Below are 19,501 nucleotides of genomic sequence, written 5' to 3' on the forward strand. Positions count from 1 at the left end.
GTGGGAGATCTCTCTACCTTTAGAATAATTAAACAAACATTTTTACAAACTTGAGTCTGTCCTCTGGCCTGCGTTGGTTGCTCTTCTATAGATGGGGCCGACTCTCACCGAAGGAAGGCAGGATCTCATCTTCCAGGTACCTTTTGGATCTTAGAAGTGATTTCACCTTATAATCAGCAAAAATAAAGCTGTGGAAAGTTCTTTTGGGAATCAACAATTACACCGGCATTTACAGTTCAATAAACACATTTTAAGCTGAGTCATTACAAGAATCATATTTTTTTTTTTTTATTTTACAGAATAATGATTTAAAGTGAACACCTTTGGGCACGGTAGGTGTTTGACATGAAAAGCAGTTTTATCAGAATGGGCATCAGAAAAATAGCGACTCATCTTACACATAATAGCTAGAAAATATTTTTCTGTCTGATTACTTATGTGTTACAAATCCTGAGAATGTTATACACTGAACAAGTTAGGTCCTAGCTTATAATTAAATCTCACTTGGAAATAATCCTTTAAAAAAGGCTTTGAGGTACAAATCACCTATGTATTAAACATGAGTCTTTTTATATTTTACAAAGCATTTAAACAAATATAGCAAACAATTACGGTTCAGTGGCTCTTAAAGCAGCTATTAGTCAGGTTCAAGGACACACTGTTCCACAATTTCCCGTAAGTTGGGGTTCTCCATTGCGGCTGCCACTCGCTCTTTGTCATTGATCTGCTTGTTGACTGCAAAACACAGACAAAAGTTAGCAGAACTGTGTCAACATATAACACCACGTAGTGTTTTTACTGGCCTGCTAGAATGGCAAATTTTTCCTTAAATATTTATTTATTTATTTGAAAAGCAGAGTTAGAGAGAGAGAGTGAGATCTTCCATCTGCTAGTTCATTCACCAAATGGCCACAATGACTGGGGCTGGGCTAGGATGAAGCCAAGAGCCAGAAGATTCTTCTGGGTCTCCTACGTGGGTGGCAGGAGCCCAGGGACTTTGGTCATCTTCCCCAGTTTTTCCAGGCACATTAGTCGGGAAATGGATCCTAAGTGGAGCAGCCAGGACTCAAATCAGAGCCCATATGGAATGCTATTGTCACAGGCGGCAGCTTTATCTGCTAAGCCACAATGCCAACCCCATAAAATTGTTTTTAATGGAACATACAGACCATCTAGAACATTTTGTCTTTTGTTTTTCTCAAACCTTACTTTTGCCATTTTTAAGTGATTACTGATTGATTTCTCTGTAGGTCAAAGTCTATACACAAAAAGGTTCCCCACTCCCATTCATCTACACCAATCCAGAGACACAGCACATACCTCAAGAGTCCCTAAAGTTTTACCTGCTTGACTTCCACCCACCCAGCAGACAGGGATGAAGCTCCAGGCTCCTGGCTTCAGCCTGGCACAGCCCCAGCCATTGTAGCCATTTGGACAGTGAACCAGCATGTGTAAGATCCCTCTCTCTGTCTTTCCCTCGCTCTAACCTTGCCTTTCAAATTAATTAAAAAAAAAAAAAAAAGTCTCAAGATTGGCACTTACTGTCTTCTTCTGTTGAGTGAGTTCCTTCAGAAATGTAGATCTCCAACTGGGGAGGAAAAATAGTCAAAACAAACATGAGAACATTCTAAGATGACAGATAAGGTGGAAAGCACCAAGGACTGCAGAATCCTGGAACGACAACCTAAATTCTGTTTCTAAAGACTTGGGGGTAAATCTTTTCACATTTTTATTTTTGGTCACTTGGGAAAGGCTTGCTGGGGGCATCTCCATTCAGTGTTTTCATAAACACACATAAGCACAAGGGGACACAAACGAGGATCAGACCTGCAGTCTTACTCACAATTGTATTTCCCTGCACTCTACTCCGTCCGAGTCAGGACCTACACCTCCTCCTGCCCCAGCCTCTGGGAAAGCCACATGAACACTCTGGGGCAGGTTCTTTCCTATTTTTGCTTACATTCACATAATCTTACAGATTTTACACACACACACACACTCAAAAACTGGAAGCTTCTTTTCATTGCTTATTTTACAAAAATGGGATCACAATATATATAGTTTAAGCTATCCTCTATTCACATTCATTATTATCTTGCTAAATTTATTTTTATGAATAATATTGGTCAGGATATCCCTTCTGACCCTGCTGTACCCTCCTAGAATCAGAGCTTTTGAGACAACCCACAAAATTAGTGCAAATTCTGCGACAAAAAAATCATGTATTTGATAAAGATATCCACTCTCCAGAGAAGACTGGTGCAAATTAACTAACCCTCATTATTTACTACTGAGATACATGTTTTTCATGAGTGAAATAAAACCATAACCTATTATAGCTAAAAGAGACCTGAGAGATCATCTAGTTCAACCTGTTTTAAAAGACATCATAAAAATTCCCCTACTGGTATAACATTTATTCCAGATTACAAAATAACAGGTACAGAATCACTCCATACTCATTTACTTTAAAAAATTATTAAATTGGGGCCAGCGCTGTGGCATAGCAGGTAAAGCCACCGCCTACAGTGCCAGTATCCCATATGGTTGCCAGTTGGAGTGCTGGCTGATCCAGCTCTCTGCTACGGCCTGGGAAAGCAGTACAAGATGGCCCAAGTGCCTGGGCCCCTGCACCTGCATGGGAAACCTGGAGAAAGCTTCTGGCTCCCGGCTTGGCCTTGGCCCAGCTCCAGCTGTCTTGGGCATTTGGGGAGTGAACCAGCAGATGGAGCTCTCAGCGTCTCTCCCTGAGGGCACTGTGGTGCAGTTGGTTAAGCCACTGCTTGTGATGTTGACAGTCTATAGCAGAGTGTCAGTTTGAAATCCAACTACTCCACTTTCAATCCAGCTTCCTGCTAATGTACCTAGGGAAACAGCAAAAGATGGCCCAAGTGCTTGGACCCGACCACCTACATGGGAGACCCAGATGGAGTTCCAGGCTCCTGGCTTTAGCCTGGCCCTGACCTGGCTGTTGCGGCCATTTGGGAAGTGAACCAGCAGACAGAGGATCTCTCTCTCTCTCTCCCCCTGTCCCCCCTCCCCCTCTCTCCGTCTCTCTCTGATGCTCTGCCTTTCAAATAAATAAATAAATCTTTCTAAAAAATAAAGAAAAAGAATGAGAAGAGGACAGCATTGTGACACAGTGGTTAAGCTTATGATATTGACATCCCATATCAGTGCACCGGTTCAAATCCCAACCTCTCCACTTCCAATCCAGTTTCCTGCTAGTACAGCTGGGAAAGCAGCAAACTCTGCCACCCATGTGGGAGAACAGGATGAAGTTCTTGATTCCTGGCTTTGACTTGGCCCAGCCCTGGCTCTTATAGTCATTTGAGAGTAAACCACTAGATGGAAGATCTCTCTTTGCCTCTCTCTGTCTCTCTGTCACTTTGCTTTTTGAATAAATAAATCAATCTTAAAAAAATTTTTTAAAAGGTGGGAAGATAACTCATAGAATGGAAGAAACTATTTGCCATTCATATAAACAGTAAGGGACTTGTATCTAGAATACATAAAGAACCATTACAAATCAATAATAAAAAGTCAACTCAATTTAAACATGGGTAAAGAATCTACATTACTAAAAACCACTGAACTGCATACTTTATCTATTCTTAGGTTTATTTATTTATTTGAAAAGTAGAGTGACAGAGAAACAGTGATAGGTCAACAGGGCAACTGAAAACAGCTTTGAATCAATTCAGTGTAAGTGTCCTTTGAGCCTGGCACCATGATAGGAAATTTAATATATAGTCTTAATTATACCTCATGATAATCCAGGGAGCTGGGTATTACAACTGCTGGTTTATTCCCCAGTTGGCTACAATGGCCAGACTTGGGCCAGGCCAAAGCCAGGAGCCTGGAAGTCTATCTGGGCCTCCCCTCTGGGTGGCAAGGGGCCCAAGTACTAGGGCCATCAGCAGTTGCCTTTTCCCAGGCACACTGGCAGCAAACTGGATCAGAAGCAGAGTAGCCAGAATAGGAACTGCCACTTTGACATGAGATGTTAGTGTTTTAAATGGCAGCTTAACCTATTGTGCAACAATGCCAGCCTCTTGAGTCGTATACTTTAAGTAGGTGACTGCACGGTATGTGAATTCATAACAGAACTATCCTAAACACCAACAATGAGCATCGTCCTTACCTTGTGTTTAAATGGCAAACACCGCTGAAGTTTTACTCTTAAGCACAGCCCTGTGGAAGGCAAAGAAAAAACAAACATCTCCAGTTAACAATTCATCTTTTCTTATGGGTTCCTGAAAAAGCATACAGTGTGTCTAGGTGTCGCATACAACAGGGCAACTGAAAACAGCTTTGAATCAATCCCGTGTAAGTCTCCTTTGAGCCTGGCACCATGACAGGAAATTTAATACACAGTCCTCGCAATAATCCAGGGAGCTGGATTATCTACAAACCACATTCTGCAAACTACAGATCCAAGGTCACATGTAACTTGCCCAAGGTCACTAAGCCAGTCAAGTGGCACAGGTGAGACTGGAATCGAACACCACTAGAAAGCCCACACTGTACCACTACATCAACTGGCCTCCATGCAAGGGGCATTCAGTCATTAAACTGTGCTGACTGCCCACAGCAGGCCAGCACATACAAAAACTTAAAGCCCGGTAAGAGTCATTTAAAAAGGCCACATGGGGGGCTGACGCCCGTGGCTCACTTGGTTAATCCTCCACCTGCAGCACCGGCATCCCATATGGGTACCAGGTTCTGTCCCGGTTGCCCCTCTTCCAGTCCAGCTCTCTGCTGTGGCCTGGGAGTGCAGTGGAGGATGGCCCAAGTGCTTAGGCCCTGCACCCTCATGGGAGACCAGGAGAAGCACCTGGCTCCTGGCTTTGGATCAGCACGGTGCGCCGGCCACAACGCGCCAGCCACAGTGGCCATTGAGGGGTGAACCAAAGGAAAAGGAAGACCTTTCTCTCTCTCTCTCTCTCTCACTGTCTAACTCTACCTGTCAAATAAAAAAAAAAAAAAAGTCACATGGTTGGGGGAGGTATTTGGCCTGCCGGCATGGTGTGTTAGTGTCTGAGTTCGAGTCTTTGCTTCAATTCTTGTTCCAGCTTCCTGCTTATGTGCACTTGGGGAGGTAGAAAGTGATGGCTCAAGCAGTTAGGTCCCTGTCACCCATATAGGAGATCCACAATGAGTTCCTGACCCCTGGCTTCGGCCTGAACAGGCTCTAGCTGTTGCAGGAACTTGGGGAATAAACCAGAGGATGGGTGCTCTTCCTGTTTCTGAAATAAGTAGAACAAATATACATTTTTTTTTTTTTTTTGGACAGGCAGAGTGGACAGTGAGAGAGAGAGAGACAGAGAGAAAGGTCTTCCTTTTTGCCGTTGGTTCACCCTCCAATGGCCGCCGCGGCTGGCGCGCTGCGGCCGGCGCACCGCGCTGATCCGAAGGCAGGAGCCAGGTACTTATCCTGGTCTCCCATGGGGTACAGGGCCCAAGCACTTGGGCCATCCTCCACTGCACTCCCTGGCCACAGCAGAGAGCTGGCCTGGAAGAGGGGCAACCAGGACAGAATCCGGCGCCCCAACCGGGACTAGAACCCAGTGTGCCGGCGCCGCAAGGCGGAGGATTAGCCTAGTGAGCCGCAGCACCAGCTGAACAAATATACATATTTTTAAAATTCTCTCTTCTAAAAAATAAAAATAAGGTAAAAAAGATCACATGGGGCATGTTGGGCCTGGAAGTTAAGACATAAGTTTGGACATCCATCCTACACTTTGGAGTTTCTGGGTTTAATTCCTGGTTCCAGCTCCTGATTCCAGCTAACTGCTAATGTGGATCCTAGGAGCATGGCTCAAGTACTTGGGTCCCTGTCATCTGTATAGGAGATCTGGATTGAGTTCCTGGCTCCTGGCTTCGGCCCTGACCCAGCCCCAGCTGTTGTGGGCATTTGGGGAATGAACCAAAAAAACGGCAGCTTCCTCTCTCTGCCTCTCGAATAAATAATATAACATGAAACTTCTCAAATTTGGATTCCTTCACACCTGCAAGATACAAACTACTTCCCTAAAGCAAGCTCTGCTAAAGTTCAGTTTATCACCCCATGCTAAGTCACAGCTGAATAATTTCCGTTTGCAGTTGAGATCTGTAGCAGAAATTAAAACTGGACTTGGAACAGGTCGTTGGTGCCAATGTTCCACTTACCCCTCACCTCAAACTAAAGAAAGAATTTTTAACCAAATCTGTATTCTAGACAACAGAAGCTGAATCAAGTTACTCTTATTATAAATAGAGTTTCAGCCTTTAGTGCCCTGGCTTTGCAGGCAGTCTAAAAACATAGTAATCCTATGACAAATACTAGGGGACACTAAAGAAAACATTATCATTCCCTTAAGTGGGTCTCCATTTAAAGGACCTGCCTTATGTATATCTGGGAGGGTTCTTTCCCTCCCTCTGCCCCAACTCTGTCTCCTTAATTTATTATTTGCATACCATCTGAGCATCCTCATGTGTTCTGGTCATTGTTGGTAGGTATTTTACCCATTAGTAACTGTGTTACCATTCACAAAACACTTTCTTGAGAACTATTATCCTCAAGAGACACAGCGGAGCACAAGTGAGATAGCCATGCGGGGGTCAACACTGGTTCCGCAACACACTAGCTGTGTGACCCTGGCAAGCTACTTAAGCCTCTCTGCCCTTCAGTTCCTCTATTTGCAATAGCACCACCATCCGTGGGCTGCTGGGAGGAGTAAATAAATCGCTACACATAGTGCTTAAATACCACCTGACAGTAAGTATCCACTAAATGCCAGCATCATTACTGTAGAATTTTCATCTCACAGCCAGCAAAACAAGTGAAGTGATTTATCCAACATCACGTGGTGGCAGAGGTGGGCACTGAACCCAGACCTTCCTACTCCAAATCCTATGCCGAGCTCATTGGACCACAGCTGCCTTCAGCATTCTTCCCGGACTAAGGCAACACAAATTGTTATCCACTGGTTCCCCTGCCTTCCCCACTTAACGCCTTCACGGACTTCCTCATCTCTGGCATTCCTCCCCAGGCAGGGTGGAGCCGTCACTCAGGCGCCTCTCCTTGCCCTGGGAGGACGACCTGCTCCTCGGCACGCCAGCCAGAAAGCCAGCTTTCCTCACCGGGCTCGGCAGCGGGGCTCACGGGACACGATTACTGCGACAGACCATTAGACTACTCTCGAAAAGGCCTACGCTCTTAACCCCTTATCAAAAGGACCAACAGAAGTGACCAAACTCTGGGCAGTGTACGTGTCTGAAATGCTGACCAGAACCTTATCTTAGTCCTCCTACATAGGGTTATTTACATTTCACTCAATCTCTGTCCCCAGAACAGTTTATCTATCATTGCAGTCATAATGCACATGGAAATCATCACTGAGGCTTTTTCATACATCTCTAAAGAAAAACTGTGATTCCTTGATTACACAGTATTTATCTTTTACAACAGCAATAGGGAATCCCATTACATTAGTGCCATTTTCTATAAATATAGTTGCTTCCAAGTTTCACTATGATGAATTTACCAGAGACGTTTTATACCTGATAATTATGTCCTTCTATGGAATTATTTCCTTAATTCCTAGACCAAAGAATATAAACTTCTTGATAAGGATTTGTCATATATACGAGATACAGGAGACTATTCATCACAGTATTATTCATTCATTCTACAAGGACGGTTGACCTTGAGCCTACAGGGAACATGCTGGTCCCAGACTTCTCTAAGTACTCATTTCTTTGCCTCCAATTCTTCATGTGTTAAAAGACAGGAAGCCACAGATATGACTCTGTAGAACAGTCATAGTATTATTTATAATTGCAAAAGGCTAGAAATAGTCTAAAAGGTTGCAAAACTTATGATATATCAAGAAGATTGACATGTAACTATAAGAAGGAACTTCAAAAGGTTCACAGAAAAATTGAATTAAATGTTTTGGTGCAAAAAATTTTGAAGTCTATTCATAGCTTTTGTTTAATTTTATTATTTATTTTCATTTCATTTGAAAGGAGAGATAGAAAGAAAAAGATCTTCCATCCATTCATTCATTCTCCAAATGCCCACAATAGAAATGGCAGAGTTAGGCCAAAGCCAGGCGCCAGGAACTCAATCCAAGTCTACCCAATGGATGCAGGGACCCAAGCACTTGAGCCATCATTTGCTGCCTCCAGGGAGGCTTATTAGCAGGAAGCTGGAATTGGAAGTGGAGCCAGGATCCCATCCCAGGCACTCCAAAATGCAGGGTCTTAAACACTGCGCCAAACGCTTGTCCCCAGTTCTGAAAATGATATACATTTTGCATGAACTTTTTGATTATGTGTCATGTAACTGTGTACTTAAACTGTATGACTAATAGAAAGCTCATAGTGAATGATAAAAAAACAACATTTTTCATATATTGCAAGCTTTTGACTTTGCTCTTCCCACTCTGTAGGTAACCTTTAACTGTCCCAATTTTACAGATAAGGAAACTGAGACTCTGCGAGGTTAAGTAACTTGCCCACGGCTACAACACAGCAGAGCTGTTAGAACTGGAATTTCAGCCCAGGGCACACGTTCTTTCATGACAACAGGTTTTATTTCTTCCTTTATGTTCAGCACAGCTTCAAAATTATTGTTAATAAACTTGTTACTTTTATAATTTAAATACATTTTATTTGTTGGGGCCAGCATTGTAGCATAGTGGGTTAAGCCGCCACCTGCAATGTTGGCATCCCATATGGGCGCCCAGCTGTTCCGCTTCCAATCCAGCTCCCTGTTAATGCACCTAGGAAAGCAGCAGAAGATGACGCAAGTCCTTGGGCCCCTGCACCCACATGGGAGACCCAGAAGAAGCTCCTGGCTCCTGGCTTCTGCCTGGCCCAGTTCCAGCAATTAGGGCCATCTGGGGGAGTGAACCAGGAGATCAAAGATCTCTCTATCTCTCCCTCTCTCTGTAACTCTGCCTTTCAAACAAATAAAATAAATCTTAAAAAATGAATTTGTTGCGATAGGTGTTGTGTAGCAGGGTAAGCTGCTGCTTATAATAACATGGGAATCCCATGCTGGAGTATGGTTCAAGTCCTGGCTACTCTACTTCTGATCCAGCTCCCTGCTAATGCACCTGGGAAGACAGTGCTCAGGCCACCCATGTGGAGGAGACTACAACAGAGTTCCTGGCTCATGCTTTGGACTATCCCAGATCTGGTTGTTAAGGCCATTTCAGGAGTAAACTAAAGAATGGAAGCTCTCTCTCTCTCTCTCTCTGTCTCTTTCTCTTTCTGTTGAAGTAACACCTTGACAGTAGGGACTCCATTTTGGAGAACCTGAGACTCCATTCTGGGAAGGTGCCCCCCCCACCATGAGACTCTGGTCTGAAACTATGATCTAAAACAGTTGGACAATAGCAGTCCACTACATCACACCTGGCAGAGCATAGAAACCCCCTAGCATGATCACTCAAGCTTGGAAGTAGATAGGCTGTACCTGGGTTAATGACAAAAATATAATTTGTCTATGTCCTACATGTGATTAAAACCAATACCTGGATTAATGTCAAGATTATAATTAAAACTGTTAACACTGTAACTGGTATTGTCAAGATTATAATTGATACTAGTTCCGCATAGGTTTTAGGTCAGCTTGACCCCAGTAACCATGTATTCCCCCCAATCCCAGTAACCATGTATTCACCTCCCAATTTTGTGGTTTTTGCCTTTATAAACCCTGTTGCTTTGGGCTTCAGGGTCGAGAGTTCTTTAGGGCATGAGCCCACTCTCTACCGCCGGCAATAAAGGACCATCAAATTTTATCAATGTGTGGTGCTCCTTTGTTTACACTCACTCAGGTACAACACTGTCACTCAACCTTTCAAATAAATAAATCTTTAAAGGAAAAAAAAATTTGGTCTAGGCTCTTGAACCCTCTATTTATGGACTCTTAACATTATGTCAAAGTATTTTAAGACATACTTTTACATCAAAATAATAGCAGGGGCCGGCGCTGTGGCATAGTGGGTAAAGCTGCCGCCTACAGCGCTGGCATCCCATATGGGCACTGGTTCTAGTCCCAGCTGTTCCTCTTCCGATCCAGCTCTCTGTTATGGGCTGGTAGGGCCCCTGCCACCCATGTGGAAAACTTGAAAGAAGCTCCTGGCTCCTGGCTTCAGATCATCTCAGCTCTGGCCATTGAGGTCATTTGGGGAGTGAACCAGCAGAATGGAAGACCTCTTTCTCTCTCTCTGGCTCTACCTCTCTCTGTAACTTTTTCAAATGAATAAAATAAAAATATTTAAAAAAATAAAGATAATAGAAGTATTTTCAATATCTATTGGTTCAGAAATTGTCCAGTGACAAAAAGTAACTATGCATTCAATAGTGCTTTTTCTAGTTTTAGAACTTAAACAATGATAATACCTATAGATTCACAGACCTTCCAGTCCCTCAGTCCATATTTTAGAAACCTCTATCTCAGGGAACTCAGGTCAACTGATGAGAAGTCAAAGACAGAAATCATAGAGGCCAGCGCTGTGACGCAGCGGGTAAAGTCACCATCTACAGTGCCAGCATCCTATATGGGCACCAGTTCGAATCCAGGCTGCTCCACTTCTGATCCAGCTCTCTGCTATGGCCTAGGAAAGCAGTAGAAGATGGCCCAAGTCCTTGGGCCCCTGTACCTGCATGGGAGACCTGGAGGAAGCTCCTGGCTTTGGATCAGCACAGCTTGGGCTGTTGCAGCCAACTGGAAAGTGAACCAGCAGATAGAAGACCTCTCTTTCTCTCTCTCTGCCTCTCTGTAACTCTGCCTTTCAAATAAATAAATAAATCTTTTAAAAAATCACAATAATCATGGGAGTAATATGGAATACTGACTTTTTCAATCCTTTCAGTAAACTTATTTGCTCTTTTAATAGATGATATATTCCCATGGTTCAAAAAAAATTTTTTTTGACAGGCAGAGTTAGACAGTGAGACAGAGAGAGAGACAGAGAGAAAGGTCTTCCTTCTGTTGGTTCACTCCCTAAATGGTCGCTATGGCTGGCGCGCTGCACCAATCCGAAGCCAGGAGCCAGGATCTTCCTCCTGGTCTCCCATGAGGGTACAGGGCCCAAGCACTAGGGCCATCCTCCACTACTTTCTCAGGCCACAGCAGAGAGCTGGACTGGAAGAGGAGCAACAGGGACAGAATCTGGCGCCCCAACTGGGACTAGAACCCCAGGTACTGGCGCCGCAGGTGGAAGATTAACTGAGTGAGCCACGGCACCGGCCAGTGAGCAGCGGCGCTGGCCCAAAAATTTTAAACATACAAAAATATTCCTCAACCCTGTCCTTCACATGCCCAGTTCCTACCACCATTACCCCAAATATCCATCACAGCAATTCTCTTCTTACGTATTCTTTATGCTTATGAAATAAAATACAAATAGGGGTTGGCACTGTTGTGTAGTGGATAAAGCTGCTGCCTGCAATGCTGGCATCCCACATGGGCGCTGGTTCAAGTCTTGGCTGCTCCACTTCTGATCCAACTCCCTGCTAATGCCTGGGAAAAGTAGCGGAAGATGGCCCAAGTGCTTGGGCTCCAACATCCACATGAGAGACCCAGAAGAAGCTCCTGGTTTTGGCCTGGCCCAGCCTCAGCCATTGCAGCTATCAGGGGAGTGAACCAGCAGACAGAAGATCTCTGTCTCTCCGTCCCTCTCTGTAACTCTAACTTGCAAATAAATCTCTTAAAAATAAATTCAATATAGAGAGCTTCTTTACCCTTTTTTATAACTGCATGGAATTCCATTGGTCACATTTACCATTACTGATTATTTAATCAGCTCCCTACTGATGAACATTTGGTTTAAAACAAACTCCCTTTATATTCTTTATAACAAAGTAAATTGTCACAGAGACCTATTTATCTACTGTGAACTGACTCAAAATATTGGGAATATATCCTCTTAAATAGAAGACTGCCTCAAAAAATAGCCCCTCCCCAGGACTTCCGCCCACCCCACAGAGAAGCCAACAGAGCAGCTGCAAGACAGACAGCAAGAGCTGGTGTGACAGCAACACTCCAGTCCAGAACTGAGCAGCAGGAGCTGCCCACAGCCACTCTCCGTTAGTCCTGAGGGCGGCTACCTAGGAAGCAGCGCGTTGTCACTAGATGACTAAGAGCTGTGGAGACAGGAGACAGGGGCTTGAGCCTCAGCGGCACCATTTCCTGGCTGTAATCCTGGGCAGTCTTGCTTAACCTCTCTGATCTTCAGGCTCCTCATTTGGAAAATGAAGAAATCTACCCCCATACACCCAGAACCTCACGTGTGTGAATTCATATACTTACAGACCCTTACCAATGAGAGTTGCCAAAGAGCAATGAGGTACTGTTGGTGTGAACCTGATAACAACAAGATAGTCATCTTCATTTATCTCCTGGACCTCTACGCAACTTTCCGTTACCACTTCCAGTTCTTCCAAAGTATTGGGCTTTTCTGGGTCCCGGATAGTTCGAATCAAATCTAAGGAATCATCAGAAACAAGGTATACTATTAAAACATGAATATTTCTAAATAAGGAACAATTTGGCAGTCCCAACATAAGCACCAATTTTTTTCTTGGTTTAAGTAAACACTACAGCCAAGTTCCAGATTTCTGATAGAAATTTCCATCCTTGGTTTCCTTTTGAAAAAACCATTTTCTTGTATTATCAAGAGAGACTATATCCAGCTTCTTGGGTTCTATACTGCAGAGAATACAAAGAGAACGGGAAAAGTGTCAAGGAAACTCGGGGAGAAGAAAAAACTTTTAGCTTGGGAGCAAATGGTATCAAGCAGGTGAAAGGTGAATCAAGTCTTTAAAAATGGGGGTGCCAGCACTGTGGTGTGGTAGGTTAAGCCTCCACCTGCAGTGCCTGCATTCCATATAGACGCTGGTATGAGTTCTGGCTGGTTCACTTCAGATCTAGCTCCCTGCTAATGGCCCGGGAAAGCAGTGGAAGATGGCCCAAGTGCTTGGGCCCCTGCACCTGCGTGGGAGACCCAGAAGAAGCTCCTGGCTCCTGGCTTTGGATTGGCGCAGCTACAGCCATTACAGCCATCTGGGGAGTGAAACAGCGGATGGAAAACCTCTCTCTTTTTCTCTCTCTCTCTGCCTCTGCCTCTCTGTAACTCTGCTTTTCAAATAAAATAAATGAGTATTTTAAACAAAAAAAGGTAACATTTTAGGGCAGGCGTTGGGCACAGCAGTTGATGCTTCTGACACCTACATCCCATTTCAGAGTGCCTAGGTTCAAATTCTAGCTCCACTTCTGATGCTGCTTCCTGCTAAGGCGTATCCTGGGAAGCAGCAGGCAATGGCTCAAGTAGTTGGGTCCCTGCCACTCATGTGGAAGACCTGACCTGACTCCTGGCTTTGGCCTGACCCAGTTTCAGCTGCTGCGGCCATCTGGGGAGTGAACCTGTAGATGGAAGATCTGGGTTTCTTTCTCTCTGCTTCTCTGTCATTCAAATAAATAAAAATAACATTTTAAAAATAGCTAACTTTTCAATAAGAGGGAACTTCAGAAAGTTCATGGGAAACAATTAAAATTTTAGTGAAAACATTTTTGAATTACATGCACGCATAGCTAATACTTAAAGTGAAGAACAAGAAGTGAAGAACAAGAAGTGAGGAAGAGTAGCAGGATAGGTTTGGGTAGAAGCATCAAAGGTCTTTTACAGTCAGCTACAGGCAACAGGGAGCCCTAAAGAGACTCTGACAAAGGCAGTGACATAGATCGCATTGTACTGTCAGCTGGTATCTCATCCGCCAGCTGCTAGATTCGGAAATAAAGAACAGAGCCAGTGATACCAGCCGAAAAAGCTGGGCCTAAAATAGGCAGCACGTGACAACGTAACAGAGAGAGATGAGGAAGTCATTTCAGAGGCAGAATCAACAGAATTTGACCATCATTTGGATGTAGACGACAAGGAAAAGGAAGACGAGTCATATTTTAGTCTAAGGACAAGGAAGAAATACAGAGGGTCCTGGGTAAATGAGTTCAGTTTCATACACAGTGTTTTTGAGGTGCTTCAGGGGCAATCTCATGGAATTTTCCAGCAAATGTTCAACCGTACCTTAGGGTTTTAAGAGCACACAGAGGCTAGGGCAGTTGTTGAACCCATACGTTTCACAAAAAATGAGTAGGACCTTGGCTGAACACTGGAATTATCAGGAATGTTTTAAAACAAAAAACTGATACCTGGACCCTATTCCCAGAGATTCTGATTTAACTGGTTTGGAGTATGGCCTGAGCATTAAGAGTTTAAAAAATGCCTCAGGTTGGTGTGGTTGTTGTGGCACAGGGAGTTAAGCCACTGCTTGGGGACAACCACATCTCCTATCAGAGCGTGGGTTCACGTCCTGGCACCTCCACTTCCAATATGGCTTCCTGCTGACACACCCTGGGAAGCAGCAGATGACGGCTCCAGTACTAGGGTCTCTGCCACCCATGTGGGAGACCCAGATGGAGTCCCTGGCTCCTGGCTTCAGCCTGGCCTAGCCCTCCCTAATTGTTGCCATCATTTTGAGAGTGAGCCAGGGGGTGGAAGGTCTCTCTCTCTTTCTGTCACTCTCTCTTGCTCTATGTTTCAAGTGATGAAAATAAACAAAGATTTTTTTTAAAAAGAATTCCTCAAGCTGGGGCCAGAACTGTGGTACAGCAGGTTAAGCCATGGCCGGCAGTGCTGGCATCCCATATAGGTACCAGTTCGAGTCTTGGCTGCTCCACTTTTGGTCCAGCTACATGCTAATGTGCCTGGGAAAGCAGCAGAAGTTGGCCCAAGTGCTTGGGCCCATGTGGGAGACCCAGAAGAAGCTCCTAGCTCTTGACTTCAGATTGGCCCAGCCCTGGTCATTGTGGCCATTTGTGGAAGTGAACCAGCAGATGGAAGATCTCCTGTCTCTCTGTCTCTCCCTCTCTCTCTCTAATTCCGCCTTTCAAATAAATAAATCAATCTTTAGTAAGAAAAAAAATTCCTCAGGTAATTCTTATGTGCAGCCCAGTTTGAGGAATCATTGGTGTAAAGAGAAAGAGACCCAAGGGAAGACTCACGGGAAGCACAAAACTTAAGGGTCAGAATGAGAAAGTAAAGAAAGAAGAAGCAGAGAGGGAGAGAGGCGGCCGCAGCATCAGATGCTGCCGGAGCACTGAGGCCGCCGAGAGCTGAGGCAAGTCTTCGACCTGTCAGCCAGGAGGCCATCTGGAGGAAAGAAGTTCTGCTAGTGACGCAAGGGCCCAGGCCAGCTCGCAAAGGAGAAAGCGAGCCAGGACTGAAAGTATATTCCTAGGGCCTTGGTTGGGAAGGGAAGGGCAGAGAAAGGACAGCAGCTTAGCAAGGAAGCTAGAACAATGACGAGGGTTAGGGAAACCTGAGTATGTTTTAAAGCCCCAAAGGAAAGATTAAACAGGGAGGGAAAGACAGAAAACATAAAGAGGGGAGGAGGGGAAGCTGGGCAAATAAGCAGAAGACGATGGGGTCACGAAGGCGGGGACCGGGGCTGCCCTGGGAAAGGCAAGACTTCCTTCTTACCAGGAGGCTGTAACAGAAGAGGAGAATTGATAAAGAGGAACAGCAAGGCAGAAAGCGGCAGCCCCGTCCACATGGTGGGCGTGAGGTCCTCAAGCCTGAGGCTCCCTTCTACTATTCAGGGCTCCCTTGCAAACACAGATGCGGTTGAGAAACACAGACCAATCTCCTACTTTCTCCCCAGGTATCTCCAAGGCTTACCACTTGATTAGAAGCAGGATTTGAACACGGGAAGCAGATTTAACTTCTCTTTCCTAGAGCTGTGTTACTATGGGACTCAAAGAGATGGGATTTTTTGACAAGGAATTCTCCGCCTCTCCTCCTAGGCTTGGGTCCAGCCAAGGCTCATTTAAACTCACTGGACTGTATTCTTTAAAGCTCACCCCCTGACTAAACTTCTCAAGTTTTCTAGCAGTTTCAGAGGCGTGGATGGATTTCTTCAAAAACAAAACAATGCTGCTCTCCACATTACTCCTCTGACTAAAATTTTTCTCTGGCTTCATTTAAATTTAAAATCTTGGGTATCCAATTCGAACCTACCATCAACCTCACCTCCATCTTCAGCCACAGCCTGTAGCCCCGCACACCTGTCATCCCCTTAGCGCCCCAGCTCCACACTTTTGCTCCAGCTTCCTCTGCTTAGTATGCCTTCTCACCCCCTACATATCCAGATCCCAGTTATTCTCCAAGGCCAATGCAAATGACTCCGCTTCCAAGTTTTCCCAGATTCCCCTCCCCTCCCCTAGAAATGAGGATCTGTCCTTTGAATTTCTGTACTACGTCTTCAAGTCTATGCCCGTCTATCATAGATAGAAAGCAAAGATAAGCTTTCCTCAATGTAAGCTTAAGGACTAGAAGCAGCGCTCTTCAAAGCTGTGTCCCCAGTGCCCTGCATCCCAGGATGCCATAGAGTATGGCAGGACAGGAATGAGTCTACGACACACCTTAACCATCTGGCCAGGTTACGTGAGTCCTGCCTCTAGCAAGACAGAGCATTTAGACCAACCCCAGAGGTCTTTCTCACCCCCCACTTCCTTCTGGCCTGTAATCCTCACCAGATTATATTGGTATTCTTACTGCCAGCTCTTTCAACAGTGCATCAATTCTATTTAGTTAAAAAAAATTTTTTTTCCAAGAAAAAGAGTCCTAAGCAGCTGTGAGATGGTGAAAAGTGCGGTCAGTTTGGGATCAGAAGACGCGGCCTTTGGTGTGGGCTCCAGGCTCCAGGTTGTTGCTTCCATATCTGCACAATGCAGATGGTCCCACAGGTTGGGGAATACTTACTGTAGAGAAAAAACACTGTGTGTGTGCACACATGAGGGTACTTCAAATTGGTGGAAAACGGAATTAAAACACAGGGCTCACTTTCCATGAGGCACCCCACCGTGTGTGTGTGTGTGTGTGTGTGTGTGTGTGTTTCGCACTTCGGCATGGCTGTGCTGAGGAACTGTAAGTTCGAGGCCTCGCTATGCGAGTCGCCCTGCTCTGAGACCTCTGCCTACTGACTGCCCCAGAAGACAGTGGCTGTGACCTTGGGGCCGTAGTACCCAGCTCGGCCATCGCCCAGCAGTAGTGGGAAGAGGAGTACGTGTGCGGGAGCTAGAGAAGCAAGGAGGATCAGGCAGTAGGAGCCCAGGCCAGCTCTGCCCGCAGGCCAAGCACCGTACGCTTCCGCTCTGCCCACGACGGCCACGAGGGCGCGGGGCAGGTTAAGGGGGTGAGACGTTGAAGGCCTCCAGGCTCAGCTTGCCGGGGGTTTAGGAAGAGCCGGGGTCCTGGACGAACCCGCACTCTCGCGTGACTTAGGACCACCACCACCACCACCACCACCACCCCCGCCCCAGAAGAAAACGCTTTCTTCGCTAGCGACGAGATCCAGCGAAAACCCCAGTGTCACTCCCACACCCTCAGGTGAGGCCCTTCTCCCCCACCCCAGCCCGTCCTCCGCCCCCGCGCCTACATATACCACCAAATGCTGCACTGCGTAAAGTTAATTACCATAAACCTCTAGCGCTTTCTCTTCCATGATCCGGGGCTGCCGGGCAGCTCCCCGCTCAGAGAGGCCTGAGAGCCACAGGACTCTGTTCAGCGTCCAGGAGAACAGCCCGGACACCCGCTCCATTCTCACGCTCCGCCATCCCTGGCGACTGTCCCACCCGAGCCACCGTCTCTCAGCTGCCGGTGTCGGGATTTAGCAACTTCCTGGTCTTCAAAAGGGCCAACACTAGTCTAAAGAAAGGGTCAAAGGAGCAGAGAAGAGGCGGGGCCCGACGGAGTAGCGCGAAAGACCTAGGGAAGGGAGCCGCAAGGACTACAAACCCCAGCATGCTTTGCTTGGCTTCAGCGCAGCAAGAAAAAAAAAACAATCCGCGTGACCCAGCTGGCGCTATGCGCGCTAGGATGTATGGGATGTTTTCCTCGGAATACGGCGAACAGTATTCTGGGATTTGGAGTTTCCTCCTCCGAGTGGGCGTGTAACGGTCTGTCACCCACCGCCTGATCAGTGCCCACAGAAAGCTAAAGATGAATCCTGAAGAGGTAGAGGAAAGGAGAGTGGTTTCTAGTACGGAGACTATTTACAGTTACTTCTCGGAGGGAGCTGCTTCCAGCCGGTCTGTCTTCCTAATCAGGCCAGAAGCGGGTTTCCGGTTGCGGTGAAATGGGATGTCGGGGAGGCCAGTAAGGACAGTTAGGCATGGTGGATCTCTGGTTTTCTCGCCTCCTAGGGACTCAGTCCAGCCCAGCTCATCACTGTGGGCTGAATATTTCTGCCAATCGCCTCCAAAGACGACTTAGAGCTAAGAGGACTTTCCCTGCACCCACGGTGACAGAATGGAGTTCGCTATGCTAAAAAGGACGTCTCAAGCCATCTGGTGTACGTGTTGTCATGGATGCCGTTAACATAGTTGATGATGTTATTTTATCCGTCTCGTCCTCCAGTTAAATCTCAGCTATGAATTGGGTACTTAATTTGCCAGATGCGATCTGTAGGTGCCGAGATAGGACAGGGCCCCTGCCCTGAAGCCTCTCGCAGCCCTGTGAGGGAGCCAGCCTCTGACGCTGAAGAATTTGCATTAGGAACAAAGTAAACCTTTTGTCAGTTCGTGATAAATTTCATCTCTGTTGAGAAGAAAGTCAGATTATCTTACAGCACTATCCCTTTTAACATACCCCATGTGTCTTTAAGATGCCTGTCTTGTTTATCTGGTTGATTTAGGCTTTTTAAAATAAGATTTGTTTATTTGAAAGGCTGAGTTACAGAAAGAGGGGAGCTCTTTGATCCGCTGGTTCACTCCCCAGTGGCCACCACAGCCAGGGCTGGGCCAGGCCGAAGCCAGGAGTAAAACAGCCAGGCTGTGCCAGGCCGAAGCCAGGAGCCTGGCACTCCATCCAGGTCTTGCACATGGGTGCAGCGGCCCAAGCACTTGGGCCGTCCTGCACTGCTTTCCCAGACACGTTAGCAGGGAGCTGGATGGGAAACGGAACAGCCCGAGCTCCGACCGTGTCCACATGGGATAATAAGCGGCATCGCAGGAGCAGCTGTACCCGCTGAGCCATAAAGCCGCCTCCTGATTTAGACTTTAGACTCACCAGTCCTTGAGTAGTTTAAACCCTAGAAAAAAATGTTTGAGCAGTTGATACCGCCCCTGCCATCTGTTCCACTCCGCTTACTCCACAGCAGTGAAGACAAGCCTCACTTCTTCCCTACCAAATCTAGTTCGGTGGGGTTTGCTCACCCTCCGCGCTTCCCCAAGCAGAACTGGAGGTCTTGTTCACCGTGCTGGGGCGCTGAGCGTGTGGAACTGTTGATTTGCATGGCTGTCTGTGTCTCATGGGTTGTAAGCACCTCCGTAGGTGGGCCAGGAGCTTGTTTATTTCTGTACCTCAAACGCACAGCAAGCTGCCAGGCACACGGTAGATGCTCAGTACATATTTCTTGGATGAACGCCCTGTAGTTCAAAGAACAA

At 46.1% G+C, this 19,501-nt stretch overlaps 1 protein-coding gene and 1 non-coding gene across 3 annotated transcripts; both read right to left on the reverse strand.

The window, feature by feature from the left end:
- Positions 1-263: 263 nt before the first annotated feature.
- Positions 264-17,710, reverse strand: CIAO2A (cytosolic iron-sulfur assembly component 2A). Of its 2 annotated transcripts, XM_002718162.6 has the most exons (5): positions 17,532-17,710; positions 12,321-12,485; positions 4,145-4,194; positions 1,543-1,588; positions 264-735 (listed from the first exon to the last, which is right to left on the reverse strand). In XM_002718162.6, exons 1-5 carry the CDS (start codon positions 17,653-17,655, stop codon positions 638-640), a joined length of 483 nt encoding a protein of 160 aa, XP_002718208.1. In that variant the 5' UTR covers positions 17,656-17,710; the 3' UTR covers positions 264-637. The 2 variants fall into 2 exon arrangements, with proteins under 2 accessions (XP_002718208.1, XP_008267130.1); XM_008268908.5 differs by lacking the exon at positions 1,543-1,588.
- LOC127484048 (small nucleolar RNA SNORA38) lies at positions 7,674-7,804 on the reverse strand. Its single transcript, XR_007910829.2, has one exon. It is a non-coding gene; the product is annotated as a small nucleolar RNA SNORA38 (small nucleolar RNA).
- Positions 17,711-19,501: the final 1,791 nt, after the last annotated feature.

Source organism: Oryctolagus cuniculus, chromosome 12 (assembly GCF_051225735.1).
Source record: "Oryctolagus cuniculus isolate XC-2025 breed Fujian yellow rabbit chromosome 12, ASM5122573v1, whole genome shotgun sequence".
Lineage (NCBI taxonomy): Eukaryota > Metazoa > Chordata > Mammalia > Lagomorpha > Leporidae > Oryctolagus > Oryctolagus cuniculus.

What these genes read in the sequence shown, in the direction of transcription:
- CIAO2A (XM_002718162.6), bottom strand. Translation starts at nt 17,655, where the DNA reads ATGGAGCGGGTGTCCGGGCTGTTCTCCTGGACGCTGAACAGAGTCCTG. An exon ending in GAAAGCGCTAGAGGTTTATG is followed by an intron (nt 12,486 to 17,531) that starts GTAATTAACTTT and finishes ATGATTCCTTAG; the next exon opens with ATTTGATTCGAACTATCCGG. An exon ending in GTTTGCCATTTAAACACAAG is followed by an intron (nt 1,589 to 4,144) that starts GTAAGGACGATG and finishes TTTCCTCCCCAG; the next exon opens with TTGGAGATCTACATTTCTGA.